A 22,560-nucleotide genomic window follows, 5' to 3' on the forward strand; every position below is an offset into this window, starting at 1 on the left:
TTATAGGGATTTGAATGTTATAAGCATGTAACTAGAAGAGGTTTGATCGAAGAGAAATTGATCGATTTACATGCCCACAATAAAACCCTCCGCACTATGCTCCTATAACTAGTTAAGTCCAAATACATCTATTCCTCTAAATGAACAACATAACATCACTATAAGCCACAGGCAATCTATAATAAATGTAAGGAGACACTATCATATTTGTAAATTTTAGGCCAAACCAATGATTAAGTACGTACTCATAGCAAGCCAAAATTAAGTCGCCACATTAGTTAACATTGTTTAAATGGTTCACAGCCTCTCTGTCTATTTCTGATATAATATATTATTTAGAACTAAGAAATGAGTTCAACATCCTTGCTTAGAATTTAGAAGAGCAAAAAGATATAAAAAAAACTTATTATAAGAAGTTAACCCATAACATTAGGAGTAAGAATCATCCTGCACGGCATGAAAGAAAAATGCTTACATAACATGGTGACAGAAAATAAGAAAGTTTCCTGGCTTTAAGTTAATACCTTAAGACTTTAATCTTACAATTGCTTGAAAACAATGAACAAATTACATCACCATGATAACATTTAAATAAGGTCATAAACCTACATTATAAAAACAGTGAATTTTGAATTGACAGTAGCATTGTTTAAGCATTTCAGCAATCTGAATGTTATGAATTCACAGAAAGCAGGAGTACAACGTCACAGGATAGTTCACATAAAGGGGAATAAGGAAACTCTTAAGATACATACAAATACGAAAGTTTTCACCAACCTCTACAGAATCTCCTCCTCCAACACCGCCACCTCCCCCTCCGCCACCATACTCGTTGTATCCTCCAGGTCCTCCCTGGCCACTGCCTCGATTCTGTCCGTCATGATTATATGCCTGCTATCACATTATGTTTACCACATCGAAACAAATAAAGGAACTGACAAATCATACATATTTATATCCATAAAGAGATTGAATTACTAGTAAGGTACCAAAAAGACTCTCCAACCAGTTAACCATGAACTTCTACTACAGCACCAATTTACAATCAAGTTGGTTGAAATCTATGAGCATTACTTGGTATCTAATAATGGTCATTTACTCACCTGCATTTCTTTCTCTGCAATAAGGTCATACACTAGTTGCTTGGCGTACTGTAAAACAAAGAATGATTTAGTCTAGACCTGTGGAACAGGAGAAAAATACTCACTATAAGGAAAGCATAAGACAAGTTATATTTTACTATATGTTGCATGGTTATTATACCTCAACTTTCAGTGGTTCACCACTGATCCTCAGAGGTTTCTCCTGCTCTTGCTGCGGTCCATCTTGGATTACAACCATTTTTGCACCAGATTTCTCTTGAAGTTGCTTTATTGTTTCACCACCACGACCAATGATGAGACCAACTTTGGGCCCAGGGACCATAATCTCCACCTAAAATATGAAAGGGATGAGTGGTCTCACAGTAAAACCTATTACCTATTCAAAAAGTCAAAGGGGCCACAATTCCCTGAATTTGTAAATTAGAGCAGTTATACTAGTTAAGTTCCCACTATGAGCAGCATGGTTATATACATTTGACACCCTACAAATTGGTAACTAACCCAAAAAAATAGCACTCATCCTTGTGGCCAAAATTTAACTAAAAATGGGATAAAATTGAACGTACTAAGCATTAATATATAAATATATGAAATACAAGGCAGACACTGTGCATACTCCAAATTAAATTCAGCGATGAAGCTGGGCACAAACAAATAAGCTGATTCAATTGCAGCTCATTGATGGCTTTCTAATATTAACAGAGTTCATACCAACCTTCCCTTTTCAATCTCTCTAATTTCAAGCCCAGACTTTTTATTTCCATAACTTTAAATTAATAGCAAAGCACTAACACCGAATTAAAATTTTAAAATAAGATTCATTTCCCCCATGAGAGTAACAAATTCCATTCAGAATACATAAAATACAATACCCAAGTAGTCGAGGCCAAATATCCGAGATTATTATAAATCTCAAAATTCATCCAATATATCCAAAATATAAAATTGGCTTGCCATCACAGCCATTGTTTGAACTTATTTCTCGTTTGCTCACTTTCGACCTCTTGGTCTTCAGGTCAGCCACACTTTTATAAATAATCTTGTCTTCACCTTTTCTCTTTCCCTTTCATGCAAAAAAGGCAGCACACAAATAGCCTCACCATTTTCCGTACGTTCAACTACGACTTTAGCCATCATGCTGCTTCTATGAAGTTCTTCCCTGACCAAAATTATTTTCCCTGACATTCAGTCTCAACATAACTTCTCTGACCTATATGAAGCCTGATTAAATAAGCAGACAATCTGATTATCCCCTCAACCAATAAGCAATAACCCAGCCTGTTCCTCAAATTATTGATATTTATTCCTCTTTGAGAATGTTCAGATATATTCCTCGGCCCTTTGCTATGATCACACTAGGCTGTCAACCCCCAGCCACGAGCCAAGCTAGGCATGCCCTTTTAAACTTGCGCAGGGGAAGGCCCAAAAAAACCCTCTTATCTACCTCTGGACTGACATCTGCCGATCAAGTGTGGGTCATCTCATGGACTTGCACTTTGGACTAGCATGCCTACGTTCCAGCTCATGCGTAGCAATGGCTGCTGGATGCTACACAGTTGCTTCAGCCCCCTCATGAGCCAATTGCCTAATGAAACATAACAATGGGCTTCTAGATAGAGAATATACCATATATATATCTGAATATAGTCCCCCCTTTTTTTCCAAAAATGCCTATGGTAAAAGTAAAGGGGGGGACTATTTTCGGAGAAATACGGTATATCACTCCCATTCAGCCAAACTTTTTTCGGGTTAACATCTTCATTCAATACATAACTTGTTTAAAATTTTACCACCTTGAACTTAACAGCCTTCAGTAAACCCTAGACAAAACTTTCCTGCAAATCAAACAACCGACAGAATTTCTTTGATACAAACATTTATAAATGGGGACTGAGAGGGCAGTTTGTACACAGAGGAGTCACATTGTAGAGGTTCATGAATTGGAAGTTCTAAATTAATGCACAATCTGAAAAGATTAACACTTACATGTGCTGGATTACCACCACCCATGTTCATGTCACTCAAGCCCCCACCACTGCCTCCCCCACCCCCACCAACGCGGTCTCCTCCCCCACCTTCACTGCGACTCCTTTGGTGAACAATGTTTAGAATAAGTTCCCTAGCACGACTGTAAAAATATTAAGAACACACATTTAGAGCCATTACTAAACAGCATAGATAAAATCTTTTCTTTTAAAATTCAGAAAATTCAATTCTCAGACACACACAAAATTCTTTAAATAACAATAAGAATGCCTAAAATACACTATACATAAGTAAAAAATTAAAGATTCTCATTCACCAAGCATAATGTGACATAAGAAACAAACATAAATTTAATGTTTCATCTTGATATAAAGCTTTGAATGTCTTGTCTTAGACACATAAAAAGCATATTATCTAGGAATAAATGTACTGAATTATGTTTCATAATCTTTACTTAGATTAGTAATAATACAGAAAGGCTAACACTAACACCCGACTCTAAGCAATATTTGAATGATTGGCAAATTTGGAAAGTTAAATGACATATTAGTCCAAATTATTAGATAATATAGAAAGAGAACAGTTACTGAACTCAGAAAATAAATACCTCAATTCTTTAACTGATGGTGGGGCCAACTTTTGTTCAAACATGTTCACACTAGTAAGGTGCTGCCCCACAGGCTCAGTAGCCCTGGTATAAAGCAAATTCATTAGAAGTTCATGCACCAATCTAAATTCATCAACAGTGAGACAGGTAAAGATTAATCCTAAAATTTGTTCATAATCAAAACGGAAATACTCTGCAGACCACTAGTTTGAGGTAAAATAAACATTAGTATACCAGGGTTATTTCTTAAATGGCCCTTACATTGATTGCTAGATTATATTAAACCAGAGAATTAGATAACAGGTTTTCAAGAACCTTGCAACGCTAACTGAAAACAACATGTTGACACTTGACAAACCTTTTCGAGTTATATTCTAAGTTCGATTTCACCCCTAGCTAATCATTACTTCCACCATTGGATCTCAAAGCTGTTCAGTAACATTAAAGAATTATTTTGTCACATGTACATCAAAGACAGGAATTAGCATGAACTCATTGCACCATAATAAAAGGCAAAATAAATTGCAGCAGCCAAAGAGCGGGAAATTATAGATTTATTTCACTGTAACTCACTTACAAAATACAAATACCACCAGCATCAATATGCCCCATGCAATTTACTACAAGGCAAAGAACAAAAAATAATTATAAACCCGTTTCTTACTGACCCAAGTAATAAAGAGCATGCAATATGGGAATTTCATTAAGGGTATTCATTAAAACCACTATCAGAGCCCACTAGTGAAATTATTTAAACAAGATGCTTATATAACTTAGTGTAAACCCTTGATAATATGAAATCGTTAGGATTGAAAAATGTGCACCTCATGACATCAAATTAAGTAATTTCAAGACCTTTAATTAATGTCACATAACGTATCCTCTGGATTTTCCACCAACCTTGAAGCAATTGTATTGAATGTTACTGAATTTCATCCATCAGAATATTCCTAAATAAAAGCTTTTAAGCCATAAAATTTCAAAAACCTTGAAATAACTTAAGAAAAATGTATGTAATTGAGAAAAATAAAAAGATAACTGAGAAAATATTATTCCACTGATTATTAAGATCCCATCTCCACGAAGAATTCCTGTGTAATTTCTTATCTAATTCTTAAGTAAACACAATACCTTACCCTCTTTCATATTATAGATGATATTTCAGAACCCTTTGTCAAGATTGAAAAATATATTAACACAAAAAAAGTTGACTCCTATTCAATAAATAAGATAACATTCAGGATATGAATGCATCTTAAATCCGGAGTTGATAACAAGATTACAACGCAGTCGAGCTCTGCTCCCACTACGGCGAGATAAATGCTAACACATCTGCTGCCTTAACAGGTAAGGATGGACCCAGGAAGGGCATGGAGTATCTTGCCCCAAACATTTTTTTTATGAGGACAGCATTTTTCGAGTTCGCAAGCAAAAATTACAAGGATATTACCATCTGGCCATGAATCACTGGAACATATTTCGCTAAGTACATCGGGGAAATCTATTACATTGTTTTATTATGCTTATTCATTTTGCTCACACACTCACTGACCACAGTGAGTAGATAGTAGATTCAGTAGATAACCCTTTCCCCACTAGAACAATCAACGACCTGTACCTTATAAGTTACATTCTGGAATTGCTGAGAATTGAACCTCAAGTGACCATGTAACAAACCAAGTCAACGTAGTCAGGCACTACAACGCAATGAGAAATTTATGAGCTTGATTCCATTCCATCACAGTTGTCATCAGTCCACGGCAAGTCATTCTGTGTAATTCCCATCTTTCAGTCTTTCCATTCAAAGCAAGATACCATTTAAAAAATAAAGTAAACACATCACCTCCTTTAATAACTTTTGTTAAAAAATATACCTGATAACATTTTAATGCCCTTGTTCATAATAATGAATATAATTCTTCCAAGAGGTCAAGGTTTGCAATAAATTTTTTTTTCAAACCTTTTCATTTTCAAAGGTACCGTACATTTATCTAAGGCTTTTATAATGGTCCAATAGCTTCTTTTCATATAATCAAGAGTTTACTATAATATGTATGGAAAAACACCTAACTAGCATAAGTATCAATTTTAAATGCTTAGGGCTGTTAGCACATACTGAGCATTGATTAAGCAAGGGAAAAGAAAATAAGATAACAAAGCTAAAACGTTAGAAGTGCCCTAATGGTCCTTGATCTAAGTTCTTCAAATAAGTTAAAAGAAGTCTTCTGCAAGCAACTTTCACCATTATGAACTTCACATCCAGTCAGTCCAATTATTAATATTTTATGTATCTTAATTCAAATAGTCATACACCTCATCCTATAATACCATGTTTAATTGTTTCCATGAAAAGCTAATTATCACCACAGTATTGGAAATGCCCACTGATGTTGGACTAAAAAAACAATTTAATTTGTTCCGTTCTCAGAGATTCTCTTCTTCAACACTGTGGTAAAAACTAACAGAATTAGCATACATGAGCCATTTGCCATGGTCAATGTAGAAGTGCTGTTATATTTTTATGAGACTAAATGACCATAAAACCATTGGGAATGACCAATTTAAATAAAAAAATTACAAAATGGTCAGAATACTACAAAAAGAATCTTGAAGCTGGTAGAAAGGCAAACTATGGCATTAATATTCTACAAGGGCTATCATTAACCCTTTCTTCAGGTAAGAAAAAAAAACATATATAGTGTAGATTTAACTGAAAGTGTTTGCCAGATTGCAAGAATTTAACTTTAAACTGACTAGACACTACAGAGAAACTCCTTGCAACCTTTTTTCACATACATCTACTAATTCTTTTTCAATTCCTGCCCCATATTTCATGGAAATAATTAACATGAAAATTTAATAAATTCCATATTATCTCCATGCTTGACATGCACATGCTCTGAATAGTTAATAGAAAAAATAATTAAAAGGGACAAAGGAACCTGGCCATAATTTCTTACTTGATTGCATCCCTTGAACCAGTGAGTGTGCAATTACGATCTGGCATGCCACCACTGTCTGGGGCCATTTGAATTTTGCAACCGGATTCATTCTGCAATCTGCTTATTTGTTCACCACCACGTCCGATGACTGAAACATACACAAAAAATGATTACATCAATATTTACATCAAAATACATTCTTCGTAAAACAATAAAATGACAATTTTGCAAATCAGATATTCTTTTACAAAGCTTTCCCTTTACATAAGATTAGGAGCATTGTGACACTTTGCCAATGAGCTGTTGGTAAATTGGGATTTCAACTGTATTACCGTATAAGCGTGTGTAAAAGGCGCACCCCTATTTTGAGCATCGGAGCTATGAAGAAAAAAATTTTGCGGCATTTTTTTAATACTATCGCGAGGTGTTGCAGACGTACGCCTGGAATTACGACAGTTATCGCACTTTCCTCTTTCAATATTAATTGAAGGAGGAAATTATGATAACTGCGGCGGTAATAGCAGCATAAGAGGGAGTAGAAAGAGTTCCGATCCTCTCTTCGCATACGCCGTTGCTCTACGATGCTTGTCCTACTCACGAACAATTTTGTTTAAATGTTCTCGCAGGAGTATTGCAATAGAATTTTTTTTCCTATCCGAGACCCCACAGGAAAATAGGAAAACATCAAGTTACAGGGGAACAATGGAAACGTGTTTCATCCCTACCCCGTCTCACCAACTGACCTTGATCGATCTCCCAGTTTATGGAGGCCAAATGCAAGGTGAGTCATCTACTGAGCCTGAAGATATCTCGATAGCTTTCAATAATTGTATGACACGCACAAGGTTCAAAAAAATAAAGAGATCTAACGCATTACATATCTGACAGAATTTAAGTTTTTTAAGCTCTAATTGTTTGACACAAAGATTTATAGTTACAACAGGGCTACTAATATTCAAAATAGTCCAAACAGGACAATTTCGGAAGAAACAAGCGTAGCATAAGCGCATTCAAACAAGACGACACGGACTGGAAACTTTAGGCAACACAAACTACGAATATCACAATGTTGCACCTTCGCCCCTTCGCTTTGAAGGCAACGATGTCACATGCAATATCGGACATGTTCTTCCCATGCTCCTTCGCTCATAGCCTCGTAGCTTGAAATACGGAGAGGAGGAGCGCACTCCTTCCCCTCCGTATTTCGTTGCTTGCTTCGAAGACGGAGGGATCGCGCTCCTTCCCCTGGACATCTCTTTCCGTGCTCTTCACTTATAAGCATTTCTGATTTATTCCATCTACAATTTAGTCCAACAATGAACACACTCGTTCGAATTTTTTTAAGCGCAGGTTTTGACACCAATATAATTTTCAGTTGCAATAATCCTCATATTAGCGTCTGAAGATGATTTTTGGAAAAACAGGTCCTCAGCGTAATGGAAATTACTCGGCAAGACAGATATTGACTGTTAACCAGGTATGTCCTTCAAAAATACACGTTTATCTACGTTTGATAACCGATTACTATATGCAGTATAAATGTCGCGGGATGCCCACTCGCGGCAGTAAATTTAGCGCGCCCTCTGGAGCGAAAAACCCTGCACGATCTTCCATGTTCACCTCAGGGGTACCGACGTGACGGTGCGATGCGTACAAGTAAAGCAAACAGGAGCATTTTAAAAATACGTCACTAAGGGAGAAACTCCCCTGCCTGCCGCTTGTTTTTGACCTAGGATTACAGATGACTGACACACTGAAAACCAAGGCCACTCAGTTCTCCTTAGACTTGCGACCGGTGAAGGGGAGGGGGGAAGATAAGAAGTTTGTGTAAGAGGGAACCATCATTTTCGGCTGCAATTTCTGGGAAAAAAGGTGCGCCTCTTACACGCGCTTATACGGTACTCTTTATAAGATGTTCTACCTTCAAAGAAAAAGAAAAATGGTTAAATAACCATTTTGGAAATACTCACTGAGGCCAACCATTTTATCGGGAACCCTGATGTCTTCAGATTGTGTCCCACCTATGCTACCTCCTCCACCTAAAGATAATCGACCCTGTAAAATGAGTTAGTATGTAATTAAAAGTCATATTTGTTCTGCCAATTGACATTTTTTTGCAAAAAAAATAAAAATTTCAATTGAAAACCCCAGAATTTTTAAGTTAAGGGAGTTAATGAATAAAGTATGAAATAGTAACCGTAGTCAAATTTTTCTGGGGAAGAGCCATTCTTGCCCCCTTGAAATACTTGACCTATGGCTATAACAATTTTTCTTAAAAATTTCGGATGCTATATCAATAGAGTCAATTTGGAATCAGACACCTCATTTGCAGATGAGAATGAATAATTTATATCAGGCATAAGGCTAACTTGAGAAAACAGCAGGATAAGTCACAATAACAAACAAACGCATAACTCACTGAGGGTCCCCCACTACCACCCCCACCCGGAGGAGTCTGAGGTTGTTGCTGCTGTTGCTGCGATGATGAACCTGCTGTAGATGACGAGGACGACGAGGAAGACCCCGCCCCTGCAGCAGCTACCACGGCGGCGGCCGCTGCTGCCGCCGCCTGCTGCTGACGCAGGGCGACCGCCAGCGGGCTCCCACCTACGTCCCCCACCGCCGCCACCTTCTTCGCTTCCGGTTCTTCATTAGTAGAACAAGAAACCACACGTTAGACATTGTAAAAGAAAAATAAGCATGCTGGGGAATAACAAACAACATTCCAAGATAAGCATGCATTATGTATAAAGCTGGAATTCCACTGACAACATTTTGTTCTACTTTTTCAGGAACACGAAAATGAAGTCTTAAGGTTTGTTTACATGATACATTAACATGTACAGTAGGGCGGATCGCAAAAATCGATTTTTTTCAAATCCATCTGGCCCAATGAAAAAAAGTTGTGGGACCGATCAAAAATAAGGCCTGAAAATTTTCAGACCTGTACGTGAACCCCTGACCCTCGCTCAAATGCAACTTAGGGGGGGAAGGTCAAAATTCGAAAAATATAATATTTTATGGTCATTTCCTATAGATTTTGCCGAGTTACTGCCCTTTAGGGCAAAAATTTCGTGCATTTTGACGTATCTGCCACCGTTTAGCCACAAAATGCCTAATTTGAGTCCGCGAAGAAAATATTCCAACGCCCACGCAGCGTCGCGGATACCAGAGCCGCAGGCCGATCCCTTCCCCTCCACGCTCGCTTCTCCCCCTCCCACGCCTCTAATACAGCAAAATTCATTCCGCGCATGCTGCTAGGAGGTCGTTTATCTTTGATAATATAAATCAGAAGATGGTAGAAGGTAAAAAACGATGCGTAGTGAGACGACTTGTCCCTTATTTGGCGCCTCGTCGGCGTTAAACAAATCGATGTTACCAACTTTTAGAGAAGTGATGAAATATTTTCAGATCTGCGCACGCAGGAAAGGAGACTACGATCTATGAAGACGCCTCTCGAGTGGCTATGAAAGTTTGGGAACTTAGGTTATGCACTTCTATTCCGGTATTGTCCGACAGCTATGACTAAACGGATGAATAAGGGTGAAGGCCGCCGGCGTAACCTCCCCGCTCCCCTCTCGAACGCCCCAGATGCACCAAAATTCACACCAAGTGCGTCTTTCTTCGTTAGTCTTACTAATATTTGATGTATCAGCATCGTCCAGTGAGGAACAATCATGAAGGAATTACTCAATTGCCTGCTTTCCAGTCTGTTTTTCTCTTGTTGGTGTCATTCCTCGTCTTTTGCTGCCTTCAACAAAGTTTTGGCAAATTCTTTCGCGAATCTCTCGTCCGTATGTATAATAAAAGGAATGTTGAAATTCAAATTTGAACTTTCATCAATAGATTTTTAAATTCCACAGCTCTAAGCTCAGATATATCCGAAGGAACCGGAGTTTCTCTCCAATATATCATCAGCGGGTAGTCCTTTACGTCGATATTAAAATCCAGCAATTAAAAAATCTCGGATTGGTCGCCAAACGCATCCTTGCAGAAACGCAAATTGGGTCCCTAGATTACCCTCCCAACGTTTATGTAGCAAATCCAAGTCAACTTAGTGCAATTAGTAAATAGACCACTGTAAGGGATGAAATACAATTTGATGCTTTCCCGGCGAATGATGTGTGTAAACTCTTTTCGGGGTTCAACAAAATTTATCCCTTAGGATGAGCCCCCAGTCGGAGCTTGAAATGTTGGCCATTATGGAAAAATTAACCCGGTGGGAATCCCGAGAAGAGTCTACCCACACTGCAAGGGATGTTGTAATTATGCTTATAGCAAAGGGATGATGCCTCCTTTTTGGGCGCTATTCGCTTAGTACCATCATAATCAAATCCTTTTTAATTCTGTGTATCTAATTTTCACTCGGAAAGGAATCGATAATCGCAGATTTTATAACTTTTGCTAATCCTCCGACGGGGGAGGCAAACCTCCAAAAGAGGAACCCTGTTTCTTCAGCTAACACCACACATTCCCCTCTAAACTTGTATTGATAAGTCCTCTTCCCTTTTTTCATCAGACAAAAGTATAGTCTTTCATTCCAATAAAATAAGGCCCTTTGATGACACCTCTCTTTTCTTATTCACAGTAATTAGCATCTTTTCCGGTCTACGTAAGTAATTCTGGTAAACTAGCTTTGATGTATCTTACGAAGTTATGACTTTTGCGTCCGCTAAAATTGCGGGAACGATAATTGCTGTTGCTTGGTTCTTGCATATACCTCTATCACAGTTGGTAGACGCATTTTCCGCGAAGAAGTTCCAATTTGAGGTTATAGTCCTTAATGTTTATTTCATGAGGAAAGTAGAGATACAAATCGGCTAATTTCTCGCCAGTTTAATTTTCTTCGGATGAATAGATGAAGAAAATTTTTGATACTATTTTACCGTACAAGAATTGACGATGATGACTCAACGCTTTCCTACGATTCCCTTTTTTCCTCAGTTGTCGAGTTTCTTTAGGGTTCAATCCAGCAGCCATCATCTATCTTTTCGTCAGATTGTCTCTCAAAATACTTCTTCATTGGGGGAACCTTACGCTCCTCAATGCACTTACACGCAAAAATATCGCATAATTTAAAATGTTCCTTTAAAATTGTTTGAGTCTTTACTTCAATAAAACCCTACTTTTGGCAAATGACGATTTTCGTAAGTTTTAGTACTTCCTGTGGTACCGCTAAATCCATTTAGTCACATTCATAATGGAAGAGAAGCGCGTCACCATAGTTAGCACACCTTCATAGCCACTCGAGAGGTGTCTTCATAGATCGTAGTCTCCTTTCCTGCGTGCGTAGATCTGAAAATATTTCATCACTTCTCTAAAAGTTGGTAACATCGATTTGTTTAACGCCGACGAGGCGCCAAATAAGGGACAAGTCGTCTCACTACGCATCGTTTTTTACCTTCTACCATCTTCTGATTTATATTATCAAAGATAAACGACCTCCTAGCAGCATGCGCGGAATGAATTTTGCTGTATTGGAGGCGTGGGAGGGGTAGAAGCGAGCGGGGAGGGGAGGTGATCGGCCTGCGGCTCTTGTATCCGCGACGCTGCGTGGGCGTTGGAATATTTTCTTCGCGGACGCGGACTCAAATTAGGCATTTTGTGGCTAAACGGTGGCAGATACGTCAAAATGCACGAAATTTTTGCCCTAAAGGGCAGTAACTCGGCAAAATCTAAAGGAAATGACCATAAAATATTATATTTTTCGAATTTTGACCTTCCCCCCCTAAATTGCATTTGAGCGAGGGTCAGGGGTTCACGTACAGGTCTGAAAATTTTCAGGCCTTATTTTTGATCGGTCCCACAACTTTTTTTCATTGGGCCAGATGGATTTGAAAAAAATCGATTTTTGCGATCCGCCCTAATGTACAGGTTAATGTCTAAATTTACACGAACACATGAAGAGAAAATGGAACCTGTCCTAATTTGGTTCATACATTCACTCATGTTCCATTCCACCAAAGTTGTTCATGCATTCACACATTAACTCACGTGCTAATGTACAGTGTAACCAGGCCTTCCGGAAAATGTCTCACAAATTAGTGGTAATCAGATGCTGTTCACTAACAACAATGTGCCTCTGCATATGTATACATAGAAAAATTACAGCAACTTTTGCTAACTATTACTAAGAATTGAGAGTGTAAATCCAGCTTAGGAGAAAATTAACATCATTTGAATCATATCAACTGGCTCTAATACTACAACGTGGAGTTAGATAAAAAAAATCTAATGACACGAAAGAAGCCAAGAGACTACATAAAAGTCAACCTGCATATTTTGAACTAACATCTAAATTGGAATAGACAATGGCAATTCTTGAAGTAAGCTTAAACAACTTCTTCAATGACACTTATTTATTATTATATTTATCCCTTCTCAGGGTACTCGGCACATGCAAGGGGAACCAAAGAATGACATACCAAATCCATATGCGAGTACAACTTGCCCTAATAAAGAAACACAGAGAAAAATTTTCACTTCATCCCCAGTCCTAATGACAAAAAAGGACAAGAATAACAAATAACATCAACCTGCATATTTTGAAAGAATGCTAATGGGTATATTATTACATGTTAGTGGAATACTAAATTACTAAATACTTCAGGAAGCTCAAACAGCTTGTTAAGAGATGATACACTATCATTTGCAATAATCACGAAAGAAATTGAGCCACTTTCACTCCAATGTCAATTCTAACTCCAGTCAAGTTGTACCGGCCTACGTATAAATTCATGGCCCAAGATAGGTCCGTAATCTCACTGCAAATGGGTCATTATCACACGTATTCGAGGTGAATGAAATCATTCCAATGCTAAGTTCACTAAGACGAGAGCCATTAGACTAATATAATTTAATTAACTCTTTCCATCAGAATGTAATTCCAACATTTAAGACTACTTCCATTGGTGGCCAGGGAGGATTACTTGCTTCATGAACATAACAGCATGACAAAACAAGGGAGGGACAAACACTGTCTCTATTGATATCAGCTCACATGATGAACCTTCATTGGATTTAAGGTTAACTGGTGAGATAGCGGAAGGCATAACTCTCACACAGTTGTAGTCATGGCGATCTGATGCTAAGTTAGGCCTACCATACACATTCTGTCCTGGCCTCAAGGCTTAATCTAGAGGCCAGAACTGCGCAGTTTGGCCTCAAGGTCTGGACTGTTCAGTCCTGGACTGAAGGCAGAACTAAGAGTGTGTTGCGATTCCTTAAGGCTTAGCCTTGAGGCCGGACCTTATTGGATTCCCATCTGGCTGAAGATCCGCCTCAATGAATCACCACACATTGTCAGTTCTGCAATCAATCCAGGACTGAACAGTCCAGATCTTGAGGCCAAACTGAACGAGTATGGTAGGCCTTATTAAAATTTTAACTGCAACAATGATATCGCTAAGAATGGGCATATCCTTTCACTAGTCTGCCCAATAGGTGCTAATGTGGTGACTGCCTCATTTTACCTGTAGGAGGTCGACCGGAGTCTCGCCAAACAGTTAGAAAGAAAGAAGAATCCACCATAAAATGCCTTAGCTCATCAAAGTGGAGTGTGGGTATACTGACGAGCTGTACTTCACAGGTCATATATATAGTTTATTAATGAATTGTCTCTTACCCATGATTACACAAACATAGGCAAAGAAAGGAGATGTAGTGACTTCTTGATATATATTCATTTACAAACAACATTAATAGTGTCAGCTTCAGCAAATCACAAGAAAGCTGACTGTATGTTCAGAATAAATGGTAGATGGTCCAGGACTTTACTAGTGAGGAGATAAGTGAAGGTGAGATAAATCAGAAACCAGATGAGTTACTGGCAGAATTTTTGTACTACTTCTGTCAATGTGTATAGGCAGTTGAGTGCTTAAGAGCGGCAGACCATTGGGCCGTATTCGAATGTAAAGATGCAAGCTTTTTAAGTTCGAGGCAAAAGCATCGAGTGAAATGTTTGAGGTTAGTCTCCCTGAAAAAATGTGGGAAGGGGAGGGGAGATAAAGCAGTAGTACAGAGAAAGAGGCGAGTAAGGGCATAGTTATTTTTTACTTCAGAGGGGGAAGATCATTGAGTAATCGGCATTTTGGTACGTACTCATTTAAGAGTGCGCCCTGGGTTAGATTTCTTGATGTGTCCAACTCTAATCCTCTCCATTCCAAATTGTTAGCATGCAATATGACAGGTCTAGGTAGTTCTCAGTAAAGCAATTTTTACTTGTCAGCTTGGTTTAGACAAAGGCCTTCTATTGTCATAAAAGACTAGAAATAAGTTGGACCAGGGGCCGTACTCTGTATTTTGTCAGTACCACACCTGTCGGTTGCCATTGTGACCCCACCGACTGAACATCATTCTGAGCCGACAACGGTTTCCTGACCGACTATGGCACTTCCAGAGATTCCGTATGGTCGTTGAGTTTACAACCAGTCAGTACAGTTCTCCCTCCTTCACAAACAGGGAAAAACCGAATACGCCCGAAGTTAGAAGTCATGTGACGTGTCACCACCAATGAAAGAAGTGTAGAAACAAGTGAAGCCTTTAAATGCTCAATTCCAGCAGGTTCCAAGGATGGAAGCAATCGGTACACATTTTGTTGTCATTGAATTAAATCTTTTTTATTTGCGAAAGTTGTGATTTCGATTAAGATAATCAATATTGTATAACTGTTTATAGTGGTTATATAATGTGCAGTAGTAGTGCCCCAACTACAGAAGCGAAGGTAACTATCATAACATCAAAATATAGTTTGCATGTGATGGGGATTGTTGTTGGAATGAATAACTTCAATTATCCTTGAGATCATATTTTCTTTTTAAGATATTGGTACTGGAAATTGCTATTTATCCAAACCTTTGAAATGTATAGTTTTTATTAAGTAAGTTCTGTCCAAATGTTATCAATGGTAGGTTATTACAATGGCCCTGGGAGGTTGTAAATATAACTACAAACACTTCCAATAACATAGAAACAGTAAAACCTCCATGTAGTGAACCCCTTTACATCATCAACCTCCATACTTCACACCACCCCTACGGTCCCATCAGATTAACATGTTAATTTATTGGAAAACCTCTTTGTAGTGAACCTTTATCTCATAAAACCTTCACTTATCATACCAAGGAGACACCCCCGAGACTGCCAAACTACCTCCGCAAATCCTACTGAGACAACTAGACACTATTAATGCAGCCGCGGTTATGTACATGGAATGAAATTCTCAGCGATAAATGTTTCACCTGTATTTTTTACTTTATTATGCTGTAATTTTCACGTTAATCCTTAGTTCTGACCATTTTGTTCCATATGAGAGCATACCTAACAGTAAAAAAGGAAAAAGGTATCCAACTATCCAAATCATTTTAATTGACTGTTGAGGTAAGAGAGATCACATAGTTTTCTCTCGAATCGTGGCAAAAATCATGCAATAGCACTCGCTTTCTGTAATTATTAAATAATAAATGCATGGTCACTAATGCATGCATGTTTGTTTAAACACACAAATATAATGGTTTAAAAGACAGTAGTGCCTTCATTTCTGAAGGATATGATAAAAAGGTGCCTATCACAGAAACATCTCTATAGTGAACTTCCATACATCAAATTTTGGTCCCCTCCATTACGATGTAAAGAGGTTTTACTGTATTTACAATCTCCATTCATTAGCCCTATTGCAGATGAAAATCACACACCATGGAATATGAACAAAGGATTCAAAAGCAAACGTAAATGTTATATTGGAGGAACAAGGAAATTGTTATAAAAATATGGAGCTCGGAGTAATTAAAAGAAGAGTAATGATAAAGGAGTAAACACATAATTGGGTGAAATATAGCTGCCCATTTCAAGTTAGAGAAAGTGATAACACTGTGGTAAACCTCTTATTTAAAAAACAAATATCTTTCTCATTTTATCGTCTAGGGAATCAAAAGCTGACGATAAAAGGAAATATCTTTTTTATATTAAGGGGATTAATAAATGATGATTGAGTGATTTAAGTTGCCTAACACGAGTGAAAGAGATAACATTGAAACAAACCTCATATTTAACCCATTTATGCCCAAGGTTTATAAAATGTGAATTTTACCCTGATTTTTACATTTCGTAGATAAAAATACCAATGAAAACAATATCCAAAAGAAAAAACTATGTATCTCTTGCCAATTATTAATTACGAGGTGTTCCAAAAATGGATCACTAGGTAAATCCACTAAAATGACATACTCATTGATAACATGCAAGAACTTCGATTCAGACTTTAATTAAATCGCCATTAAGAATGATATCCAGGCGAACACTTGAAATGCAAGGATACATTGCAATTTTTACATTGAAAAGGGGTTTTTTATGACATTGGACACAGCAAGTTTGCTTTCCCTGCTTTACATTCTTATAATTCATTCCATCATGACGTGAGTCAAGTTTACTATTCATAGATGGTCTCCCTTTCCCACCAGTCTCAGCACTGTTACCATATGTCTCTATATATGGACAGGCCACACTGCGATGGTTCAATTTAGAATTATCAGCAAAATGCAAATTTGGAAATATTGTTTCAAATCTGTGATGTCTCATTGCACCACTAACTAGAGAATACGGCCCCAGGTACCTTTACATGTACTGTTCTGTAATTTAGATGATTGTGACATTTACCCTAGAGACACGACATGACCATAGCAAAAATTATTGAAGTCTTCATGAAAACAGTGCAAAAGGTTGCCAGTATAACAAAAACAGTTACCTCTTCCATAGATAATTATAGTTAATTTCGAAAATGTTGAATACTTGCTGATAAGAGTGCCCTTAGCAGAGCTGTAGTTTCCTAAAAGAATAGGGTAGTTTCCTTCATCATAATTTAAAAATCTAAAAGCGTGAAATACATACTCCAGGAGTCGATGTAGGCAATAAAAAAATAGGAAACCACCCTATTTGCCAGTGTTTAAACTCAATGTAAATCCATCAACATTACTTATTCATTCATTTGGCATTTGAAATGTGAAAAAATTGCCATTTGTTGGGGAAGAAAATGCATTCCTTCACAGAAATTTAAGCTTGCTACAAAAGAAATTTGTATGTTTTCTAAGACATGTATACCTACAGTTTTATAGTGCTGGCAGAGTTTCTGTGTGCTAGAGAGTTTCCCCGAGCCCAGTTGCCCATGGTAGAGGAACTCCTATTGGCTACCGGCGTCCAATCCCGTAAACTGGTTCTTCACTCAGTGCTAGCCGGGTACAACCTTCGAAAGTGGCGACCCTAAAGAATCACCAAAAGCGACCCCAATGCCTCGCAGGCACGCCTGTCTTTGACATAGAAATTCTTTGGATGAGTTACTACAATAAATAGTCTAAATTTACAATGATTCCTATATTCTTCGTTGGAGGTTGAGAAGATTATCCCCATCGGCCTACAGCCTGTCTCAAAGATTATGCAAACAAATGAAAACAACGTAAGACATCTTCAGCAACAAATTAAAAATTTGAGACTAACAGCAGAATTTAGACACCAGAAAAGGAATCAAATTAACCTCACAAGGCTTAATATTAACAAAAAAAGGTTTCTAAACGATACACGTTGCTGTTTTTTTATGGCTTTGCCGTTCTCATTGTGAGAGCATCTAATGTTGACAGCTGCTGATTTACTCCGATGCACCTTTCCATGGTTGGGGACGTTCCGGTAATTTTCAATTGACTTGATGCCGTTGGAGATTATGCGAGTGGATATAAATTGATTCCAAGGATTTCATAAATGCTCACTACTCGAAACTTCATCTAAACAGCCTTTCACGATCTGTGACAATCTCAGAGCATCTGTGCCAGTTGCAGTCACTATTTCTTCACAGAAGTATTGGTTAACGCAAATAACTCATTCCCTTAGCTCTGCAGAAAATTCCTTAGGTAAAACCTTAGGTATAATGGTAACACCAGAGAATTACACAAAACTACAGAAGACAAGATTTGCTTGGAAGGTTTTTATGGACTGACACATACAATGGTTTAGCCATAGTTCGAATAACATGGTTCCCACCCGAACTGAAATATAAAATTCACGGTCTAGATGTCGTCAAGTTCATGGTTTTTATATAAACTATTTTAGGCAGAAACATTGATCGCGTAACGATCATCAGCTGCAGGTTAACTAAAAATTTTGGTTCCCAGTCATTCGGCTTTGGTACAGGCTCTTTCAAACGTAGCTCTAAAAATCAAGTTTGAGAGATTTTTAAGGCTAAATGATGAAATTCACGGCTTTTTCCAGTTTTTTCAGGTAGAAGAAATTCACGGCTTATTCACGGTTGCGTGGGAACCCTGAATAATTGTACATAATTTAAATTTAGATCGGCTAGATGAACAGGCACCCATGGCGTACGAAGTACACCACGCAATGCCATGTACCTCTTGCTTTTCTTTACTTGAATGGCCTCATGTATTTTTACAATGATAATTTTACTGTCTAGCGTCAGCGAGACATTACGTTCGCTTTCGGATATTATTTCGGGTCGCCAATTTTGAAGGTTCGTACCTGGTACCGTGGTATGCACTAAGTCAAGAACCAGTTTAGGGGATTGGACGCCGGCAGCCAATCGCAGTTCCTCTACCATGGAAACTAAGCTTGGGGAAACTTTCTAGTGCACAGAAACTCTGCGAGCACTTTAGTACTTATTCTTGATTAAATAGATAATGGAAAAGTTTTGCAAACTATCAGTGAATCTGATATTTGATATCCATACATGCAATATCTGAATATGTACAGAAGGATTCTTCTGCAGAAGAATGCAGCTGCTACATTTGGAATAAGTTCATTGGTCTTTCTGTACTACACCACTCAAATGGAAGCTACTAAACTTCATCACAGTCAATAAATTGTACCAATATACAGTATTTCAGGACTAAAACTTTCGACTTAATGCAAGAAAATGCATCTGTGGATTGAAGCTCAAATGATATCCTTCAAGAGACAACTACAGCTGTTTGAAATCAAATACAGGCGGTCCCCGACTTTCGTACACAATGCGTTCCCGAAAACGTGTACGAAAGTCGAATGTACGAAAGTCGAATGTACGAAAGTCGAACCATTGACTTCCATACTAATTAGGAGTTACGTTCCCAAAGAGCGGAAACTACGTACTAAAACCTTTTTTTTCACGGAATTCATTTCAATTGACTTAATTTTAATAATATGTTAATAAAACTCCTCAAATCATCTAATTTCTTTCGAAAATACGCAGAAAATGCAAATAAAAGTTTAAAAAAACAAGAACTCCGTAGGCCATCGAGTGAAACTTCCTCTCGGCGTTTAGTTTGACATTCCACTTATTACGTCCACTATAAATAAAAAGACATCAAGAAGCATAATAAAATGTAGTTGTTGAACCCGCACTCTGGATACCTTTTAATTTTTGCACCAAAATTCGACATTTGGCAGGTGACATATTCGTGATCCCGTATATTTCGCATGTTATTCAAAAAAGACAAAAGACTAACGGAATTCGGGTGATATTTCGTGCAATATCGTTGCTGAAGGTGTACATGAATCAAACAGCACTCAAACGAAAAAACACAATTAGAAAGAAGATTTACTAGTTTTATTGAAAGCCATTTGATGATGTCTAGTCAACTTCTTTCGAAAAATATCTTCAATGAAGGCTTTCTTCTTCTCTTGATAAAGGAGCCTATAGCAGGCAGTTTCTCTCCCAAATAAATCACCTAAATTAGAGTCAACTACTAACAATTCCCTTTATTATATACGTTCGTATTGTTCGCATATACTGCCATTTGAAACAATTGAATGTTGGGATGCGCAATAAACATTGTGGGAATTTGAAAAAAATTACAAACCAACGTCCGAAAGTCCGAATTTAGAGTACGAAAGTCAAGTAAAAGGTGTCAATTTTGAACGTACGAAAGTGCGAATTGTACGAAAGTCGAGTGTAGGAAAGTCGAGGACCGCCTGTATTGTAGAATCAAATCCAAATTGTATGAATGGCAGGTTTTCTCCTCAGCCTATCATTAACAGACAGAAGTTATATTTACCACGTAAAAAAATGATTGATTTGCACATTCTACACATGGACGATACATTGACAGCTTCAACTTGAGAGGAGAAATTCAAGTTCATTAGTGACTTATCGCATGAAAAAGTTTTCCCTTAATACCTCAACTACTTACCAGTTTTCTTGTCAAGGGGTTATTGTACTCAATACAAAGCATTACTGCCAAACCAAAACTAATGAAAACTAAAAAAATATGAACGTTGTCACCAAAGTCAGCATTTTCAACTTAAAATAAATAATGAATGGAAAAAAACAAGCACACAAAATAAAAAATATATGCTTGTCTCTTGCAACCCATCGAGGAAAAACAACGACAGATATTATAACAAAAACAAGGATTTCAAAAGAGATTATTCATTAATAATGCAATCTCCAAAGGCAAGTTATTTACCTCACCATCAACTCCTTCAAAAGATAACACACATTTCAATTTTGAGCTTGACTTCATGCCTTAATATAATACAGTAATGAATAACAAAGAAAAGGAATAAGTGCTATATTTTAGTGTTAACAATAGATGCATGTTGTTCCCAAAAGAAGTTTCCTTGATCTTCTTAGAACTTACCAGGCAAGAAGCAAGATTTTTATTTTACACTGGCTGATTTGTGATCACCCCTATACTATGCATTTAAAACACAGCCAATGAAAAATCGAAGGTGATATTCCCCATAGAACTCAAAATTATGAACCAAGGACAAGCGTGCCACATTACTATAATCGACCTATGGCTAATAGCAGAGCCAGCCTTCACTCATGCACATACAACCAAGCTCTATTTAAGACGTAACATGTTTAAATATAAAATAACTGATGGAAAGTAATATGGGGGCAAAAGCACCATTTTTGCCATAAAGTCAAACATTTTAACAGCAAAACATCAAAGATTCATTTATTGAAAAAAACTCCTAACGATTCAAATTCTGGTAAATCAGAGAATGAAATGCGTTCATTACCGAAATAATTCATCACACGTTCGAAAGGAGAAAAATTCATTTGTCTGCAACAAGCACAGTATATTTACAATAATGATCTATGCGCATCAACGCAAACGCAACGTGTATTAACCCAAACCTTGAGACGAACCCTACGATTACCCATCAGACGAAAATAGCAAATGACCAAAACGGACTGCTTTCAAACAAACTCGCATGACTAGAGATATAATTCGTAAAAGTTAAAGGGCCAAGCACAACTAATAGATTCTGCAATGTTAAAAACGTCACTTGATAAAACTAGTAAGTGAAAAGAGAAAATATTCTCTACACCACAGTCATAAACGCATGCAATCGAATAAAAATATGAAACCGGCATGCACATTACCTTGGTTGCTTAAGGACCACTAGTGTAAAATCAAAATATGCAGGGGAAGGACGTAGCCAATTACTTACATGGCATTCTATCTACAAAAATGGCCAAGTCTCCATAATGCGACCATGAAAAACGGTGGGTCCATATGAGAGCAAGTCACCGAGAATGTTTGAAGCATTAGTAAAATAAACAACAATAAGCAGTATGAAAAACGATGACGAAATGATTAATTGATACCAAAAATTTCAAAATATTAAATTCATACATTAAATTTCATATACTGAAAACATGTTATGGTATGGAAACTTGGCCTATACTAAATTACCTGTCCATTCCATACCTGACCCGTCTTCCAACGGACGCTTCTGACCCACGCTTTCGCCGGCACTGCTAGGTTGGATCTTAGCAGCAACCTTCGCAAAATTAAACAAAATAAATACATTTAAGAGGTATTCTGGGAAATAAAATGATTATTTGCGGTACAATTCACCACTATCTATCAGTAAACTTGAGGAAATACTCCATAAAAATACATTTGTACACATGGCGATATCGAAATATTAATGC

General features: G+C 37.5%; 1 protein-coding gene across 13 annotated transcripts in view; it reads right to left on the reverse strand.

The window, feature by feature from the left end:
* Positions 1-22,560, reverse strand: part of LOC124155679 (far upstream element-binding protein 2) — a 59,031-nt gene that overhangs the window by 36,054 nt on the left and 417 nt on the right. For 7 of the 13 annotated variants that reach the window (XM_046529702.1, XM_046529704.1, XM_046529703.1 and 4 more), the window contains exons 2-10: positions 22,319-22,406; positions 9,058-9,284; positions 8,609-8,693; positions 6,657-6,786; positions 3,697-3,780; positions 3,090-3,231; positions 1,264-1,434; positions 1,104-1,151; positions 778-894 (exon numbers count right to left, since the gene is read on the reverse strand). In XM_046529702.1, coding sequence (XP_046385658.1) covers positions 778-894; positions 1,104-1,151; positions 1,264-1,434; positions 3,090-3,231; positions 3,697-3,780; positions 6,657-6,786; positions 8,609-8,693; positions 9,058-9,284; positions 22,319-22,406 — 1,092 coding nt within the window. The remainder of the gene's footprint in view (positions 1-777; positions 895-1,103; positions 1,152-1,263; positions 1,435-3,089; positions 3,232-3,696; positions 3,781-6,656; positions 6,787-8,608; positions 8,694-9,057; positions 9,285-22,318; positions 22,407-22,560) is intronic. The other 6 variants (XM_046529699.1, XM_046529707.1, XM_046529708.1 and 3 more) reach the window with 4 other exon arrangements.

Source organism: Ischnura elegans, chromosome 3 (assembly GCF_921293095.1).
Source record: "Ischnura elegans chromosome 3, ioIscEleg1.1, whole genome shotgun sequence".
In the NCBI taxonomy this organism is placed as follows: Eukaryota; Metazoa; Arthropoda; class Insecta; order Odonata; family Coenagrionidae; genus Ischnura; species Ischnura elegans.